Below are 19,808 nucleotides of genomic sequence, written 5' to 3' on the forward strand. Positions count from 1 at the left end.
ACTTACAGTTGTGGGGTAAAAACTCCATATATCACTGGTTCCTTCAAGGTTGGGGATTTGAGAATAAAGACATCATTGATAATATTGAAAATTAAATTCTTATCAGGGATGGTACAAATCAATCTGGCCTTGAGAAAGGAAGTCCATTTCTTCTGTAAAGTCCTTAATCCTCCTTGGTCTCTCTTTTGGCATTAAAAAGAAGGGGAAAAAAAAAAGGAAGTGTAAAGGTGTTTGTGAGGAAGATTAGGCATCATTTTTGTACTAGCTACAAGTACGTAAGAACTATATCTAAAATGCTATTGAACCCTTGTATTTTTTCTAAGATTTCATCAATAACTGTTAACATATTTATATACAGAACAGTAAGGAAGTCAGTTTTGTGGTTTTTTTTTTTTTTTTAATTTAAGCCAACAGAAATAACACTGAATGGTTTCTGTCAACACCTGTGACTAAGATGAGATATGGGCCTTCTACAACACTGTATTTCAGCAGCATTTGAAGAACAGAGATGAGCAACATACCTTCATAAAACACACATGTTCATTAGAACAATTAAAATTTAGGTATATTTAAGTAAAATGTAAGTATAAATGCCTATAGATCTGCAATGTGCATTGATTCCTATTCCTATCAAACAGCAGCAATAAAGCTCTCATTCTACGATACTCCTGTTCTAAAGCATTCACAAGCTGTCAGTGGGCAGAGGGCCACAATAATAACTCCCATGTAAACCTGCCTCCAACTGCTTGTTTAAAGGAAATCTCAAGGGCACTAACTTGTTATTGATGTTTTGACTTCCGTGTTTAAATATAAAACAGTAAAGTCAAAATAAAGCATTTCAACCTCATCAAAATGAAACGGCTAGATAAATTTCCTGTTGGAAAAAAAATACTGAGGAAATTGATACATTCCATTGAAAAGGTTTTTTTGTTAAATCAACATTTTCTACTGGAAAAAAAAATGTCTTCCATCAGCAAGATTTTTAACCAACACTATATACTTGACTCAGTCTAATACTGAGGCTTAAACATACTAAGTGTGACAGAATCAGATGGATGGTGACTGTTTTGTTTGAGGTTCTGGCAGTTCTGCCAGCTTCGTGGAAGTCCCATCTGCTACAACTAGCTGTATCTACGGTAGAACAGTCTTGCTTGTATGCAGCTACTAGTCAAGAACTACAATTCTCAAATGTCCTAGCTGCTCAGCAATAACCTCAGCAATAACCTGCTCAGCAAATATGTCAGTTTTTCCCAGAGGACTGTACTTAAACTTAAAACAAACAACAACAAGAACAAAGCAAACCACACAACAAGAATAGACATCTTCTGTCTGTCTTGTTCTTCCCCCCTAGCCCCCAGAGGTGGGTAGAACACTCAGATGTACTGAAATTTCACCATTAAGTTAAATCAACTATTTGTTTCCAAAGCAACAATTAGACTTTTTCAGTTCTGAAAAACTGATTAAAATTGCTGATTCAATGAGATAAACCAATGAGATTTAACCACTTCCATTTATTTTCTAATAAATATTTTCATATTAATATGTTATATTGATATAGATATAAATATAATATAAATATTTTGTATTAATATTTATACCAATATTTAATATAAAGTATTTTTTATATTAATAAGCAAAATCCATTTAAAGTAGTAAAAGGAAATTGAACTGTCCCACCTTGCACACTCTAGCTATTCTTGGAATCATCAGTTTTCCAACAAACTCATACTCCACGGAGACCTCGGTGAAAAAGAAGTATATCTTGTCGTCCTCTCCATCTGTGCTGTTTTGATCTGCTCTTACCACATCAGCAAAAACAAAATTGGGCTCTAAAGATACAAAGAGAAGAATTTTATATTACATACAACTCTTATAACTTGATTCCCTCTAAGATGCTCTAGGAGTCCTCCCAGGCCTCGCACTGTATTTGACTGCTCATTAACTGACGGACATTTCTTCAAAAAAAAAAAAAAAAAATAGAAATACAGGAAAAAAAAAAAAGCTATGTGAAAATACAACAGACTAAGAGAGATGACAGATCTCTAAGGTCTTGTATCTTGTTACTTCACGTTTTTCACCCACACTCAGGACTGGTTTTCTGACAGGCTTGAGTAGCTGCCTTTCCCTTGCCTGCCTCTCTGAACAAAAGCCAAGGTGCTCCTTAAGGGAAACACAAACATGAGAGAAATGATATGGTGTATTTTTCTATGGTTCATTTATATTTAAAGAGAAGATCAGCTAAAATGTGCAAGTAATAACTTGCCAAGGTTGGCCAGCTATCAGCACCTGCAAACCTGGCAGTTAGTTGGTCCCTTACGAAGGCCAAACAGCCTCAGAAATTCAACAATAACAAAAAAACAACACTAAGCATACTCCCAAACTCTGTTGGCTTTCAAATACGCATAATCATACTGCTGTTATCCAGCTTCCACATGTGAAATCAGAAGACATTTTTCTCAAGATTTAATTCATATCTGCCTTGCAAAAACAACAGTCTTTCAACTACATACACAGAATACCAGACCCTTAATATTTGTGCTGTTAGCTGAAATACTAAACATAACAACTACAAAATTTGCTACAAAATTCCATATCCTACACCTTTTGGACATAGTGCTTTTTTTTTTTTTTTTTGAATATGCCGATTTTATAATTTTGGTTTCTTACGGCCGAAAGCCACAAACCTCTGAGAGCTCCCAAAACTCAGCAAGTTTTGAAATTCAGTAATTGAGATAATTGGGAACCACGGACTTCAAATCGATTTGAAAACATGTTAAAGACAAAGGACATTCTCCTTCATTCTATATCACAGGTATCCTGTATCATAGCAAAGATGAACAAGTGGATATGAACAATAAGTTAACAATGAGTTAAAGTCTGTGTCCTGTAACAATAAGTTAAAGTCTGTGTCTCTAAGCTGTCTTCATTGCCAGTATTGATAAATGTTCTGAAATTTCTAAAAAATAAATAAATAAATATATTGAAGGCACACACAGGCGCATACACTTATACCTCAGTGTATGCCAGTATTACCTAAGCTATCCTCTTTCAGATACCGGACAATTGTTCCTCACCTCTGAAAGGAAACTTAAATTTCTTTGTCTGAAATTGTGACTTTGAAGAAGGAAGAATGATTTGATCTAGCCTGTTCTCACACCCACTTACCATTAAGCCAAGGTATCGCATATTCTGTTCTCAGAGGACTCTGATGAGAATTCCGTGAAATAATAGGTTCACTTCCCAAGAAATTGTAGGAAGTCCCAGAATAAAGCTCCTCATCTTTAACACAAAAACAAATATTTTAAACTTTCTTATATACTGGATACCAAAAAAGGTATATAAATACTTCAAGAGACTATGTTAGCTTAAACTTCCCACAAGAAACGATAAACAAGGACTTCCTCTCGGTTGCCCCAGACATATCTTCGATGTTTGTATTACTGCTGACCACTCTCAAAGCTAACACTTTTACACTTAGTTTATAATTGCTCTAACACAAGCAACTGGCAAAAGTTAGCACTGTTTTCACGGTACTTTAACACTTCCTATGTAAACCTGCAGTTTAAGTAAACTTGTGTTTTGATACATAAGAAATGCCACGTAAGTTTTGAACTAATTGTTTTTTTTCTCTTTACACGCTGCCAATATTCAAACTAAACTTCAGAACACAGGCAGCAACATAGTGAGCAAGAGCTTTACTTTTTCATTTCCTGTTTTGTGTCATTACAAGTTTCTCTTGTATGGTCTTGCGACACCACAACACAGTCACTTTGGCTTTACTAAGTCAAGATTCAGTGGCATCTAACCATGTGGTTATGTCCCTCCAGTGTCTGATTTCCCTGTTCTGTTTTATGGATATGTCTTCAAGAAAGACAGAAGTTCTACTTGTTAAATTTACTGAAATTGCAGTAATTTATAATACAGAGACAGTCAAAATATGTTTAGATTACTTGGACTGAAGCACTTAAAGCTAGTATTTTGAAAGTTGGTATTTTAAAAGTTGCTTCCAAAACAAGCCAAAGTTCTGTGCTCTCCTTTTAAGACACACACTAAGGTTGACTACATGAGTATTTTTATGTCTATCTAGTTACACAGTAGATTTAGAAATACAGACCCCAATCTACCATTTCAATATTGAACTGGAAAATGATAGTGAAGACCAAGTATTTATACATAATAATGAGGTATGCAAAGAAGAAACTTACCAACCATAACAGATGTGTAACTTTGAGCAGGATCAAATGGACACCTGCCTTTACCATCCTCATTCTTACCTCCGAGCTCAAACGAAATCAAATTCTGCAAAAAATGAAGTTGAAAACCATAAAACAACCGTTTTTACTTTTTATTTCAGCCACCCAAATCATGCAAAGTTAACAAAAAACATACATTAATAGACTAAACCTGTAACTTTCAGCCTGGAATGCCTGTTTTCTAAGATTATATAAGGTTCTAAGGTTATAGAAGGCACTTGAGTTTTCAGAAAAAAATGTATGAAGTCGAACAGAGAGGAAATGTGATCCTATAATTTGTGAGGGCAGTAGCAGAAAAGAATAGACAAAAAGTTAAATCCAAACATAAAAAGAGACCTCAAGAAAGAAAACCCAAAAAGCCAGACAATATGAAAAGCAGGAAAGTTAACCAATATAAGGCAAAATTTGTAACTATTGAATCAGCCTGCACAAAAATGGACAGTTTTAGAAATCAAGATGACTTTCTGAAGTGGACTGAGCAATTTTTAGATGATGATAAAATGGTGAGATGGGATATAATTATAATCCAACTACATTTTCTAAAAGCAAGAGAGTACTTTGACTGCTACTTTGTAAAACCCTTAAAAATCAAGGGAATAAGTATCAGTAAGATAATCAGAACTATAGCAACAATACTGGGGAAGTGATTATTTATACTGTGTAATGAAGACATTCGAGGCTAAGGACAGTGACTTCTGGCAGTGCTCCAGAGCTGATGGCAGACAGACTTGCAGGCAGGGGAGACAAAAAAAAAAAAAAAAGAAATTTTAATATAACTACAAGACTTCTAAATTTCAGAATCATTTAGAGCCATAGTAAAGAGAACAATGTCAGAGTCAGCAACAAGAAAAGGAAGTTTTAATTCTGAGCCAAGACTTTATTCTGAAGTGCTCAGCATTATGAAGCTATGGCATTGCCAGAAGCAGAGATGAGACAAGCAGAGTCAGGAATCTGAGAAATTTCAGGGAGATTCAACAACGGATGGAAGTCACAAAGAACATCATTTCAGTTTCAGAAATTATTTTTACACTAACGTACAATACACAGAGAATTATGAAACCTATGAAAGAGTAAATCTGCTGTTAACTAAGGTGAATCAATAATTCAGTGTTTTGAAAAAGGAACAGTATGGTTTATTTCTGTACTCTATCATCACTGTGAGACAGTATTGTAAATGCTTCAGTGCCATGACTAGCACTGAAATTACAAGTGTCTTTGGGAAAAGAGATTAACTCATTGTTTATATGAACTAGTTTTAAGTTAAAGTTGTTACTGGATCAAAAAACCTGTAGGCTCTTACCAGGTAATCACACGTTGGCTGAAACGCGTTAGTTCCACACACATAGAGAAAAGTGTCATTTAGCTGCTGCAGAACACGCACGTAATTACGACACTCTGTCTGTAATAGAGGACAAGAAAAGGACGGGTCTGAAACAATAACTTCCATGTTACAACATAAACAAACAATTAAAATTGCACTGTCAACTCTTCTGTCACCGCTACTCATGCCACACCACCCCAGTAATGCTGGGTGAGAGTCACCCCTGGGACACTGCCACCTTACAGCCTCTGGGAGCCCGAGTCCTGCAGCAGCTGCTTTCCTACAGTCAGTAGTGCACAGCTGCCTCAGTAAACCTCTTACGGTAACGTGTCTGACTACCACACACTTACTCATCACTAGTAACCCCCACTGAACCTGGAGAACACAAAAAACTCCAAGTCCATCAGGGAGAGCCAAAGAGGAAATGGTCCTTAACTGCCCACCACACCTCACCTTAGGCAGGTAAATTGCCTTGATGGTTCTCAGTCCAAGGAAATGCAGATAGCTGAGCAAAGGAGAGGATAGCCTACTCCATATCAAATGAGCCCCTGAATGCAGGATGTCTGTCAGCCCGGAATGCGCCTGGGGTTTTATAACCGGGGGAGCACCAAAGAAATTGTGGATGTAGGGGTGCTGATGTCAAATCCCTTGAAGTGTAAAGTAGTACTGCTTTCTGTATCTGCAGCGCACGCAGCCTTCCATTTTCAAACCTGTACTAAAAGCCTGACCACGAATCTTGCCAAGAAAACCCTTGCTTCACTGTATCGCTATACCATGTGGCACAACACAGAGGGCAAGGTATCCCCACCTACGGTCAATCACCCTCTAGAAACTACCTCTGTGGAATGGCAATATGAGCAAGCCAGCCTGTGTGCCGACAGTCCAGAGGGATGCCAGACACACTAAGGGAGCCCTTGGGCTGAGCTGCCTGCACTGCCAAGCTGGGAGGAGACCGGGCTGCTCAGGCGCCAGGGAGCTGTCTGAGCAGTCAGACCAGCAAGGAGCACACGCATTCAGCATCACAAGGAGGATATACAGCTAGTGAAAAATGCACCGGTGCTAAGTGCTGGCCTAATAAATAAACCCTATGCCCTACAGCAAAGAAGATAAAATAACCTGTCATTTTAGAAAATCAAATGTTGGTGTAGAGTTATTGTAGTAATAAAACAACAGTTGCTATCAATTACCTCAGTTACAGTAGCATTTGTTTATCAATTTAATGGAAAAACGTAAAATAACTAAGCACACATTATTGTGTTCAGATTTTTTAACATTCAAATAAAATTCAACAGCAAGAAATAATGAACTAAGAGTTACCAAAAAGACTAAGCATACTGCTCAAGTATGCTTCTAAAGCTCAAGTTTATTAAAGAATTTAGGTGATTATTTAATTGCAAACGTTTGGAGCCTTTCTTCTTGAACATCATTCCTCTTGAAGTTAAACATAAAATATCTTTCTTAAAGTCCAATAAAAGAACATACCTGTTCTGATTTGCCCTTGACTGCACATTTAGTCCTTTTATCTTCAGTGACCTTCCATTGCAACTAAGTGAAAAACAGGTAATAAGAAGGTACATTCAAAGCACTTTAACACAATTGCAGTATTTTCAGACCTTGCATTACAAACAAAACAAGCAATTCTAAGGTTACTGTCTGCAGCAAATTTAAGTCATTTTGCAAGTAGCTTTCATTTTGCAAGTGGCTTTCAAAAGTTCAAAGCCATTCTTTTCTGAGGAGGTGACATTTCCAAATGCATGTGTCATCAGGGAGTTCAGAACCACTGCTAGTATCTTTGGGGTTAATCATTATATTTCCCCTCAAATTACTTAAAGACCTCCATTAACATATGCTTTAGCGAGGTGCAAGAGTATCTGCTTTAAGCACTTCTCACTTTAATTCACACTGGAAAAGGAAACAATTTGAAAAAATAAAGAAAACTTATTTGACCAGTTCATACTGTGTGGAGAGGTACAACTTTGACATTTACACACAGCCAGAATAATAGTGGAAAGCGAGCTTTATATACTCGTGAAGTTTCCTATCATTATCCCTGAACATTTTGTTCATATTAGAAATCATAGAGCATCGTTCAGAACATCCTGGGTGTGATTCCATGCCATGTCTCTAAGCTTCAGCCTGTACTGCTGGTGTGTGAGAAGCAGGAGCCTGGGAAGGACCTGCAGCAACAGAATTGTGTTAGCAGGCTTCTGCATGGGTTAACCTGCTCTGAGAACCAAGTGTCAGCACACCCAGAGCACTTCTGCAGCTGAGCTAATTCTGAGCGAGCTGGACCAGACCTCTTTGCACTGCTGCTTACCCTGCAGACACAGCTAGAGACACCACACAGAAGCTGAAACTTAATGGACAAGGCCTTCGTCGCATCAGAGGCATGTCTGCGGCTTGCCACTCCTGAGCAAGCTCCAACTTTGCTTCTGTTTCAGATTAATTTTCTTCTGATTCAGATTAAGAGGAGATATAGCCCACTCCCACCAATAAAATAGATATCTAAGGGCCACCTTGACAGCTCATATGCAAAGTCCCTCTAGTCCAGCACACTGTCTGCAAAGAAAAAATACCTATGGAGACCTCTAATAACTTGTTTGTATTTCATTTTCTCTGTTCTTCCTCTCATCTGGTGCCAATAGCAGCTCAATAGCATCTTCCAGAAATAAAACAGGGGTAGCCCAGACAGCATTTTCTCTTTTCAGTACATAACACCTAGAACACAGTGCTGCTGGTATCAGAAAGTGAAGTCAAATTTGGGATATGATTTATATGTGGAGAATAGTGTATTAAAATGCATACTCACCTCATGCTGCTTTTCAGCAATATTAATCGCATTTAATGCAAAGATCATTTCTCTGGCTCCTACATACAGGACATCTTTGTCCTCACTTAACAGCAAGGTTGAATAGTTTGACACTTCTGATTCATGAAAATGTATTAGCTGGACCTCTGTTGAAATGAAAGGAAAATAGCACCACATGAAGAAACATGATCAGTTAGGGTCAAGTTTATGGGTCATTTTTCTAAGCTGTCTAACAGCCCTTGGGTATCTGGAAAGCAACAAAGCTTAGTTTGGACAACACACATAACAGATGAGAGACCCCCTCAGAAGCTTGGTTCAGCAGAAACAGCAGCTCCCATCATTGACATCAAAATCAATGGTCCCTACTTTCTGGTTCAATTTCAAATGCCTACAAATTTCCTCCTGCAGTGATCCCCATAACTCATGTCTACCTTCATATTTTTTTTCCAATTGTTAATTCTTTTTTTTTTTTCCTAACCTCTCATCTTACACATGCACTGTTGGCTCTTTCCTCACCTTCTCCCTTCCACATACCCACCTACTGTGGAAAACTAAATAATTCACCACATCCCTTGCACCCTCCCCAGACAAATCTCACAAAAAAAATCCCTCACCTTAAAATAAGACATTTCAAGATATTATCACAGGAGAAATGAGACAGAGAAGCTAGAAAGGAGCCATGTATGCAGCGTCAACAAGCCGATTTTCAAGTGGAGACTGGAGATAAATTGCACACAACAGTAAGAGATGTGGGAAAACAATGATGAAAAGGAAGAAGAAGAAAAGGGGGAAACATGGGGGAAAGAGGCAGTGGAATGAGGAAGCATGAGAACTGGAACAGAACGGCTTGGAGAAAGATGACACAAAATGATTAATAAACAGGAATATTTATTCTGCGTGTACAAAGAACACGGAAAAACTACTGAAAGGTCGGGAGGCCGTACTTTGTGAGAGAATCTACCATGAGATAAAGCTTCGATTTTCAGAGATAGGCAGAAAACAACATATTTTTCTCAACTGTAACATTAGAAATTGCACCATTTCAGCTGCAAGACCTGGAAAAATAATCGTTTTAAACTAGATTCTGAAGCATACGATTTTAAAATCTTTCACTTGGCAGTAAAATTTTCCCCCAAAGGATGAACTGGTTCATACAACTCTTACCTGCCTGTTCACTCCTCCACTGAACTAAATTCCCCTTCCTATTTAAAGTAAACTTCTTATTCTTAAATACAACAATCTTTAGCAGACAGAGACAGAGAAATAGCAGGAACAAACAAACAAAAAAAATCACATATTTTGAATAATTTGGATACAGGTCTGTGATGCATAATACCACTAAACAGCAACTTGCCAAGTTTGAACTCTTATACACCACAAGAGCACCAAGGAGCCTAAGCAGGAACTGCAAGCCTTGTCTAGACTACTTTCTGGAAAAAACAGTATATCAGCAACTCATTTATTGCTACACCAATAAAAAGGAAAAGCATCTCTACAGCTTTCTCATAAATCAGCTCACTGTAACTATATCCTTAAGCTCCATTTATTTTCTCCTACAGCCTGACTCCTCAGCATTTAGTATCTTTACTTATGGTTGCTTCTTCATACTATCCATAGGTTTATTTGGTTACAGCACACTTGGGTGGCTAACTTTTAACTACCAGTAAAAGCAGGAGTCAAGGACAAAAGCTTTTAAAAGCTAAAACATCCATGACACATAGGGGTGCAGGGGAAAAAAAAAAAAAAGATTATTCACAAACAGAAGCACTATTCCATAGCCTGTGCTCTAGAGCTCTCTTCAGACCCAGGTTGAATAATTAAACCCAAAATCTACAGGAATATCTGATCCCTACTGTCTCTCTTTATGCTACATCCCGCTAACTGTACTGGGAGGTTACAACTATTTGCTGCAACTCCAAGCACAGTGTAAGTAGTGTTCAGTGGAAAATGCTGGGTTGGTTCAGCTCCAGGCATCAAATAACACTGTCAGAAGAAGGCCAAATGTTTTCCTTCACCTAGGGATTAACCTAGAGCTCAGGACTATTCAGCATCAAAACACACCTCAGTCCAAAAAAGTATTAAAAGATCAATGACCAAAAAAAAAAGAGCATTAGCTGGAGAGGTACATTTTGTTATTATGTTCTGTCTCTTGATAACTTGATTAAAACAAAATACATCTGTTTATTGTTTTTTTTTTGTTTGTTTTTGTTTTCCTCTTGGAGCAAGGTTCTCCTGTAAGAATCTTCAGCAGAGAAATCCCAATCTGAAATTCCTCCTTTAAGAAGACACATTTTCAGAACTGTTTGAAGGATATGCAAGAGGTCAAGTCAGTGCCCAAGCCACTGCTGGATATTCTGGTCCTAAGCGCTATAGGATGAGCAAAGCCATCAGAAACTGACTAAACTTTCTGCAGGCAGGCTGGAAGAACACACACAAACCCTGATGTTGTTGCAATCTTCCCTTATTACACTATTTCTCTTCTTACCTCTGTGTTCCCAAGTGATTCTTGGTACCGGACCAAATGTTACTGCCACTTCCACAAGGATAGCCCAAACTGCATAAAAAGCGCACAGAGCCATCTTCACTGTCCTTGCTCTTTTGGGCTCCTTGGATAGCTGCAGCAGGTTGCGCTCCTTTAGCAGAAGAAAACCAAATTCCAGGCAGTATTAGAGAGCAGGCATTTCAGCGCTTGAGAGCAGTGCAACAAGGCAGGCTGGAACAGTCTTCTAAGTATGTGCTTTCAGCAGATCACTTCAAGGAAATGCACATTTTCCAGGATGCTGAATACAGAGACTGCCCACACTCTCCACAGGCTGCAGGGCTGCTGATCAGCGCTACTGAGCGCATTCTTCAGTTTCACTGAAGAAATAAATGATGCTGTGGAGAGAGGAGGGGAACAGTAAGTAGAAGAGAAAGTGAACTGAGCATTGCCAAAAATAGCGCATTGCACACACTCGTCTTGCAATACTTCTACAGCTGCCTGCCTCAGTTTGGAAAGTGAGGGTTCCTTAAAAACTTCCCATGTATTACACAGCATACAGGCAGTAACTGGAAGTAGCCATCTCCATCTAGAACACGTGGTATAAGTATCTTGAGCTGTCATTTATGTTTAACGCCCAAAACCTGACTTTAACCTATGCATTTTCTTTTAATAGTGAGTTGAAGAAAATCCCACCTCTGCACTAATTACACAAACCAAGGTAACAAAATTACTGAGACTAGTTTCACAGAGCAAAAGACATAAGAAGTGCAGCTAAATGTTAAATACTACTTACACAAACCTGCCCCATCTCCTGTTCTTGGGATCTTATTAACAAAAGTGTCATTTTTAGCAAAGTCTTCTTGTGCACTCAAAGTGCAAGGGGGTACAAAGAAATTCACCTAACAAAGAGGTAAGGCACAGTGTACTTAAAAAAAAAAAAAAAAAAGGAAAAAAAAAGCTTAAATACTCAAAGTGCTAGACTGTCATACGGAAGTCAGTCTGTCACCAAGCTGCCTGTTGCTCTCAGGCCCAGAAAGATCACCAAAACCATTCGCTACCTTCTGTGCTATCTGTCCATGAGCCGCCAGTGCTCCACTTCCTATGCTCACTCCCAGCTCAAGACTCATCCAAGTACATCAGCATGGACTGGTGAGGGGCAGTGAACACATTCATCAGCCACTAAGTTACTGCATTTAGGTAATTTGGGGGGACTCTCTGTGGGGCTGCACACTTTAGAAGGGGTGGGAGGGCGGAAAGAGGCATTTTGTGCCACGACAAACAGCAGCAGGCGGTGTCGAAGCCCGATGTGCTGTTTCAGGGGAAAAGGGCAGCACGTGAGGAGGCCAGTGCTAAAAGCTAGGCAGGAGCTGCAGCAAGGTCTCCGGGGAGAAGAGCGGTGCCAGCAGCTTCTCCTCTCCTCTCCGGGAGGGAGAGGTGCCGGCTTTAAACAGGCAGAGGCCAAGGACCTCTGGAAGCTGCGGAGAGCAATCCATTAGGAGCACAGAAGTAATCATTAGCACTGAGCAGGCGATCCACATGCATTAGAAGCTTTTACATCTGGTTTACTCAATGATTACACAAGATTAAAAAAAAAAAAAAAAAAAAAACACTTTTCTTCCTAACAATCTTTTGCCTACTAAGAAAAAAACAATAATCACAATTTGGTCAAACTGAGCCTGGGATTTAAGTTATTACTACTACTATTTTATAATTAGTGTTTAGTTTTGGTAAGCACTTTGATCCAATCACTGTTACGGATCACAGAAATCTTTTTTTTTTTAAAAAAAAAAACTTTGTTTACATTATTTATTTGTTTGTCTGTCTTGTACCTTTCCTGTTTATTGTCCCAAGCTGAGCAGCCCCGCTTTGCTACCCAACCTGTTGAACAGCCCCCTTGCCTCAGAGCTGCCGAAGCATCTCACACGTTCTGATGCAAATAGCTCCACAGGCAGGTACTCACAGAGCCAGCAGCAGTTCAGCGGTGGAGTTCAAGGCAGTTCAGCAATCTATTTTAATGGAAATGTCAGGGGGAAAACAGCACTTTGACGATGAACCCTGGGCCATTATTTCTACACTATTAATTCTTTTCAGGCCATCTTTTGTTAGTAAAAGAGACTCAAAGCAGTATCATTTCCCCTAAACTCTTTATTTAAAAAAAAAAAAAAAAAAGACAAAAAAAAAGACAAAAACTGCCGGAACAGGACTATTCAGCACCAGTCCCAACAATAAGCAATCACACACTGTCTCCAGAGAAGAATTTTCCAGTCCTATAAAATTTCTGGACTTTGCTGGTTTAGCAGACCATCGTGATGCACAAACCTGAACAAACCTTCCCATAGCCGTGATTACACTCCTAGCTTAGCTCGCCTGTCTCAGAAAATGAAAAATGACAACAAAATCTTGCTACTACTACTTGTTATTACCTTCTGAAGGTGACAAAATGACCGGCAAGTGCTTACGTTGCTGTGTGGCCAGGGAACTCCTCTGGCTACACAAAGCAGAAGTCTGTCCTTTCACAGATGGGCTTGCTGTGTAGGTTTGCAGGACAGAGCCTTTTTCACGTTAATATTTTTTTCACATTAATATATTTGACTTACAGAAAATTATTTGCTGAATTAAGGTAAAGTTTTGCGTATTAGGAAAGGGGGGTGGGACACCACAGTGCATGCTGCATGCCCAACAGTGCAAGATGTTCTCACTCCCTTTAGTTTAAATAGCGATGAAAATGCACTCAGGAGCTTGTCCTTAAATTTAGCCTTCAATTTAATTACTCTCCCTCCCCCCTTCCCTGTGCTGAAAATTATCTGGAATAACTCCTTCACTCACATCCACTGGGAAGTCATCCATAATCTAATATGAACCTGTTTTGATATAACACAACGGGTAGAAGGAGCACAAAACCCAGACAATGGCCTAATTTCCAAATTAGCTCAGCTCCATCAGTGTTCACTGGCTTTGATTAGAGTTGAGTGCTTTGCATTTTTGAGAAGTTAGGTCTCCTAATGCTTTAGGTTTGACTCCTAAAAATGAGCTGTAATTTGCTTGAAAACAAGAACATTTAAGAAGTAATTCAGGAAGAAGCCTGCAATGCTTAGTTACACAATTAAACTCTAATTAAAGTGGCCACAGGTCTACTCTTTGGTTTTCTGTAAAATTGCTGAACATTTTCTAAGGTAAATTTAAACAAGTAATTTTCATTTAGGCATTCTTCTGCTTGTGTTTTTAAATCAATGTATTATGATGAACTGGAGCAAACTACTGTGTACAGCACTTGCATGAGTTTTCCATAATGCTCGTATTTATGGTGTCTGAAAACAGGGCAACTACAGAAGAAGAAACAATTAACAGAGCTCCTGTCAGTTTGGCAGGGCACAGCTGGAAATTGCGAGCTGTGAACGCTCCTGTTGACAAGCATAATTTTAGTGCACAGGCAGAGAAAAGAGACGAGATTCTGCTCTCTCAGAGGACAGAAAATTGAAACTGTTAAATACAGGAACGTTTCAGGATGCCTAATTGCTTATAGTGAACAACCCATGTAAAAAACTAACACAAATTACGAAAGCGGGGAGCTGCAATGGCTTATCTTACCATAGTAACTTATCACAGAGCAGTTTGGGTTGGAAGGGACCTTAAAGATCTACCTCCAACCCTCTGGCCAGGGGTCAGGGACACCTCCCCCCAGACCAAGCTGCTCAAGGCCCCATCCAGCCTGGCCTTGAACACCTCCAGGGATGGGGCATCCACAGCTTCTCTGGGCAGCCTGCGCCAGTGCCTCACCACCCTCTGAGTGAAAAATTTCTTCCTTATATCTAATCTTGACTGTTACTGAGATGGAAAAACATCTGGCTCTCACATCGCCCACGTCAGTGGCATCCGATGAGTACTTGACAGACTTGCTGGAAAGAAACAGTGCTCTGGTCCACCTTCTTCTGGAAAATCACTCTCACCACAAAACACAAGCTCTGCAATGGGAGAAGTTGAGAAACCAGCAACAGGAAGAAGGCTCCTATCTTTCTCATCCTCTAGGGCACAGGCACAAAAGAAAGCACAAAGGGGTATTTGTGAAAGTAAAGTTTCACCTTTCACAGATGTCAATTCAGCGACTCTTATCACTACCAGATTAATTTTATGAATGAAGTAATAAAACGCAACACTGAACACCCAGAGGTCAGCGTCTTCTCCCCCTGACAACACTGTAAAGCTGCAACCTGTACGTGGGATACTTGCCCAATCCATCTAAATTCTGGAATTTCCAAGTTAGGAAATGCCCAGTTTTGCAACCTTGATTTTGAAATATTTTTTTTTCCCCTTTTCTTCTCTTAATAAGTACTTACTTACATTGCGCAACTCCTGAATTCTGCTCGGTGTTGCACAAAGTGCTGGATGGATCTTTCCTTATCTTCTTGACAAAGCCTCGGACTTCATGGCAATGAGCTGAGGCACCCGCAGCACGCAACATCACAGCTGGGGCCTCGGCACTCCCCAGAGAGGATCGTTAGCAGCACAGCACCCACCCTACCTCTCCCCCCAGTAAAGGCAAGGCGGACGCCCACCTCCTGATGTCCTCTCACAGCTCCCCAGGCACACCGAGTTCCCACAGCACTTCCCCATCTCTTCACGTAGCCCTGTGCTATGTGCCCTGGGCAATCTTTTCTGGCAATGCTCCGGCACTGCTCCACGGCAGGTCCCACACAGAGGGGCTGCAGCACTTTGGGCACCCTTAGACCAGCGGTGGAGATGCAGCACTGCCCCAGGCGAGCAGCCCCAGGCAGCAGGGACCGGGCTGGGACAGGGCTGTAGCAGAGACACTGCTTGCCCAGGGAGAGGGCCTTGCCAGAGGGCCTTTCTTGTCCAGAAAACACAGCTCCTGGGCCTCCACAGTGGCAGAGGCACTCACCTTTCACACCTAAGAACCCACTGCACCGCCTGCCAGGGGAAAACTAAGGGTGAAAACAGGAACGCTGTCAGCTGCATGCAATTACATTACCATAGGTGATGCAAGCCTCCATGAGGCTGCAAGACAAATGAGCACCTTCCTCTGGGCTGCAAGACAGAGCTTCAAACACTCACAGTTCCCTGCCTCTCCATCTAATTACTTCCACATCTTCCGCTGCCCTGGCAGAGCAAAGGAGGCCTCACCTCACAGTAAGCAGCAGCTGGCCACCAGGCATCCCCTGCCCCAGCAGGAGCAAAGAACACACAGGCTTCCTGGGCAACTTACCCATCTATTTTTAAGACAGATAAATACAACAATTTAATTATGTGTTTGCAAAGTAGTAGGGTTACTGTGATGAGGGATAGGAAGCTATACGGGGCGACAGGCAAACTTTGAGCTGCTTCCTTTGGCAAAAAAAGGGGGAGGTAACGTGATTCATCTGTCAGATGGCATAAAATGTTTTCCCAAAATAATTTCCTTCAAAGGCTTTAGGAAACTTTAACAGAATACAGACCTGCTTCAATGTTTACTGAAGCCTATTCGATAACAAAGATTTTAAGGCTCCATATGAAAAAGCAAACCACAGAACTCCCACTGCGAGACTTTGCTTAAACCTGATTTTTTCAATTTGCTTAGTCTTTGATTCCAAAAATAGACGGAAAACTTAGCAATACTTGTGTCATTACCTGTCAAAATTACAAAGACAGAAACATACAATTCACCTTTGACAACTGAGTTTTATTTACGTAGTTTATTTTGGACTGGTATAAGGACAGACGGGAAATGCCCCTTGCTTTAGATCTCACCCTGTCACAACCTGAAGCACGGTGCCGTTTTTAGACTGCCTGATGGAAAACATCATTTCTATCATCTTTTCTTTATTATGCAACACACACAAACTCACGGTTTGCTAAACTAAGTTAAGACCTCAACCTAACAGACCAGTGTCCCTTTATGACTAATACAAATGTAGAGCAGAGGATTATTTACATTTCAAACTGTATCAAAAATACTTAATAGTTAACTAGGTACTCACAAATTAGGTGAAGCTTTTCAAGATAATTTGATGCATCCTTTACCTGCACCACAAAGCTTGCTGAAGGATGCGTGCTAGGGCTAAAAGGAGGACAAAGTTTCTGAGGAAAATGAAGTTCCCAGTTGCAAGTCGTGTCTAAAATTTTTTAGGCTGAAACCTTCCGTGAGGACAGCTGCAGGGCTATGATCTTGGGATCACCAAGATGTGGTGGGCTGCATCCCATGACTGGAGTGCTGCAATGATGGGATACAGGCTCTTTAGGAAGGTCGGGTTGGGATGACAAGGAGTCCTTTATGTGAGAGCACACCTGGAAAGCATGAAGCCCTATGAAGGGAATGGATGAGGAGCTGACAGAGACCTTACAGGTGAGATTAAAGAGAGCACAGGTAAAGGTGACATGATGCTGCAGGCCACCTGGCCAGAAGAAAAAGCAGATGAGGCACTCAGACAGATGGGAGGAGCCTCATATTCTCAGGCTTTGGTCCTCATGGACCTTCAATACCTGCTGAAGAGACAACACAGCAAGACCTAAGCAATTCGAGAAGTTTATGGAGTGCAGCAATGATACCTTCCTCCTTCAAGTAAGGGGCAAGCTAACAAGGAGAGCTGCTACTCTGCTGGACCTCATACTCACCATTGACAAGGGGCTTATTGGGAACACAAGGATCAAAGGCAGCCTTGACTGCAGTGACCATGAGACGGTAAAGTTCAGGAGATCCTGAGGGCAGGGAAGAGAGTGAAAAGCAAGCTCACAACCTTGGACTTCAGGAGAGCAGAATTTGGCCGCTTCAAAGATCTGCTTGGAAGATCCCCATGGGACAAGGCCCTGGAGGGAAGAAAGTTGTTTAATACTCAAGGATCACCTTCTCCAAGTTCCAGAGAGGTCCATCCCTATGAGCACAGAGTCACAAACGCCAGGAGGCCTGTGTGAATGAACAAGGAGCTCCTGGCCAAACACAAACACAACGAGGAAGCATGCAGGACGTGGAAGCAAGGAGAGGTAAAACGTGGCAGGAGCAGAGACACGGTCAGTTACTTTGACACTCTCCTCCTTAACATTGACAAGGAAAGATCAGCTCATAGGCAAGCTGTAGAGGCATGGGACTGGACGGATGGACAGAAGGGTTGATCAAAAACTGTCTGAATGGCTGGGCCCAGAGAACAGCGATCTGTGGCACAAAGCCCAGTTGGAGCCCAGCAACAGGAGAGTACCCCGGGGTCACTACTCCAGAATATTCATAATCTTCATTGGAATACCTGAAGAGACTTTTTTTTTTTAAAAACTCACACATGTTCTTTTCCTAACTAGTAGGAAAAAAAAAAAAAGAAGTTACAAAGACAAACTACTATGCTGAGAAAAAGGCAAATTATTAAAAGACAAATTACAACACCAAATAAACAAATACCAAAGACTACAAAGGACAAATAGGAGATTAGAAGTCTTATTTTTTCAGATAACTATAGCTGGATTGTCAGAAATGTTGTTAGCCTTCAACTCTGAAGAGCAACAGGAATGAGTAAACACGCTTGTTTCTGTTTGTTTTTCTTTGAGAAAAATAAAAACTAACTCTGGCCTTGCACAAGTCAACCTCTGAGCTAGCAGAGGCTGTAAACATTGTTGTGGGTCCTCGGTCTGGCTGTGCAGAACAAAACTAAGCAGAAGTTATTAATTTAAAACTACACGGATGGTCAGTGGGACCCGTCTACAGCTGCAGTGCCAGCACCTTCTGCTAACCTGGATGTTGAGCTACGTCCCAAGTCCAGACAGAATTCAAGAGCTGCCCAAGGGAGAGATGTGTTTCACTCTATTCCCCTGTGTTATGACAGCATCACTGCTGCAGTACGAACTGTTCAAATGACCAAGAAATAAGATCCATGAAGCTCCAAGTCCATCTTCCCCTACAATTTAAACACCCTGTCACAACATAAAATATTGGTCAGCTTCTTCATTATTTCTTCTCGGGCTTGTTGGACTGAGTCAGTCAATAAAAATTATTTGAAAATGCTTACTGGCTACTAATGGTACTCTCAAAGGCACCTGAATGGCTAAATCAGTTGTTTTTATTTAAAAAGAAACAACAAAAAAGACTAGACAAGATGCCCAGCAACACCTTCAAAGATATAGTTGTCTCAGAAAGCAACAGAACTACCCCCCAGACACAATCTTCTTTAACACAGTACAGCTGCAACCCTGAACAGAAGCTTTCAGTGGTAACCAAAGCACAAGTTAAGCATACAGTATGTTTCTGAGTGAATAAAAAAGTCTCTTTTCTCATAAATTTACTGAGAAATATTTCCATCTGAAAGCAAAACAAAATAATAAATCAAGCTTATTATGAAATCCTTATTTATGTTTGCCATACAGATCAAGACCCCAGTCTTCTTGCTTGTATAGGCAATATATTTGTGTGATTAAGAAAGACACCCCCAATGCAGCTATTACAAATCCCACTGCAATAGCAGGGAGGGGTAACCCACATTTTCCCGTACCTGCCACTTCTTGGAGCCTCCTGTGTGCCGCTGGAAACGTGAAGTCGTCAGAAATCCTTCTTTTCTGCAAAGAGATAATAGGCGGAATTTGACATCGTTACCGCATAAACCCGAAGCACTATTTTTGATATGGGAATTATAATAAAACCTCCCCCAGAGGCTGGCTTTCATTTGCCAGATTCTCAGTGAGAGACTGCTTCTGACAGAAACCAGAACCGATCCATCTGTATCCCATGAGCCAAGATCCTGATACTGCATTTAATACCAAGAAAAAACCCACGAGCAAACAAAAAACTGCTAAGCAGACCTGATAAAAAGCGTACACACAAGCCTTTTTCAGCCACAGTTTGTTCCTTCCCTCCCAAGCCAGCCAGTACAAAATTATTCAGCATTTGCATTGTGGTAGCAATTATTGATCCTCCTAAGCACCTGGGACTTCCCTTACGCTGGGACTGAACACACAGAGAAAGCTCAGGAAGTT

General features: G+C 40.6%; 1 protein-coding gene across 5 annotated transcripts in view; it reads right to left on the reverse strand.

Moving 5' to 3' along the window:
• Positions 1-19,808, reverse strand: part of SEMA4D (semaphorin 4D) — a 95,060-nt gene that overhangs the window by 23,742 nt on the left and 51,510 nt on the right. For all 5 annotated transcript variants that reach the window (XM_038170147.2, XM_038170148.2, XM_038170144.2 and 2 more), the window contains 9 exons: positions 19,328-19,391; positions 10,869-11,260; positions 8,384-8,529; positions 7,057-7,119; positions 5,554-5,652; positions 4,206-4,299; positions 3,166-3,279; positions 1,678-1,829; positions 7-182 (listed from right to left, as the gene is read on the reverse strand). In XM_038170147.2, coding sequence (XP_038026075.1) covers positions 7-182; positions 1,678-1,829; positions 3,166-3,279; positions 4,206-4,299; positions 5,554-5,652; positions 7,057-7,119; positions 8,384-8,529; positions 10,869-10,962 — 938 coding nt within the window. In that variant the 5' untranslated portion in view covers positions 10,963-11,260; positions 19,328-19,391. The remainder of the gene's footprint in view (positions 1-6; positions 183-1,677; positions 1,830-3,165; positions 3,280-4,205; positions 4,300-5,553; positions 5,653-7,056; positions 7,120-8,383; positions 8,530-10,868; positions 11,261-19,327; positions 19,392-19,808) is intronic.

The sequence above is a fragment of the Anas platyrhynchos genome, chromosome Z, assembly GCF_047663525.1.
Source record: "Anas platyrhynchos isolate ZD024472 breed Pekin duck chromosome Z, IASCAAS_PekinDuck_T2T, whole genome shotgun sequence".
NCBI classification, from domain to species: domain Eukaryota; kingdom Metazoa; phylum Chordata; class Aves; order Anseriformes; family Anatidae; genus Anas; species Anas platyrhynchos.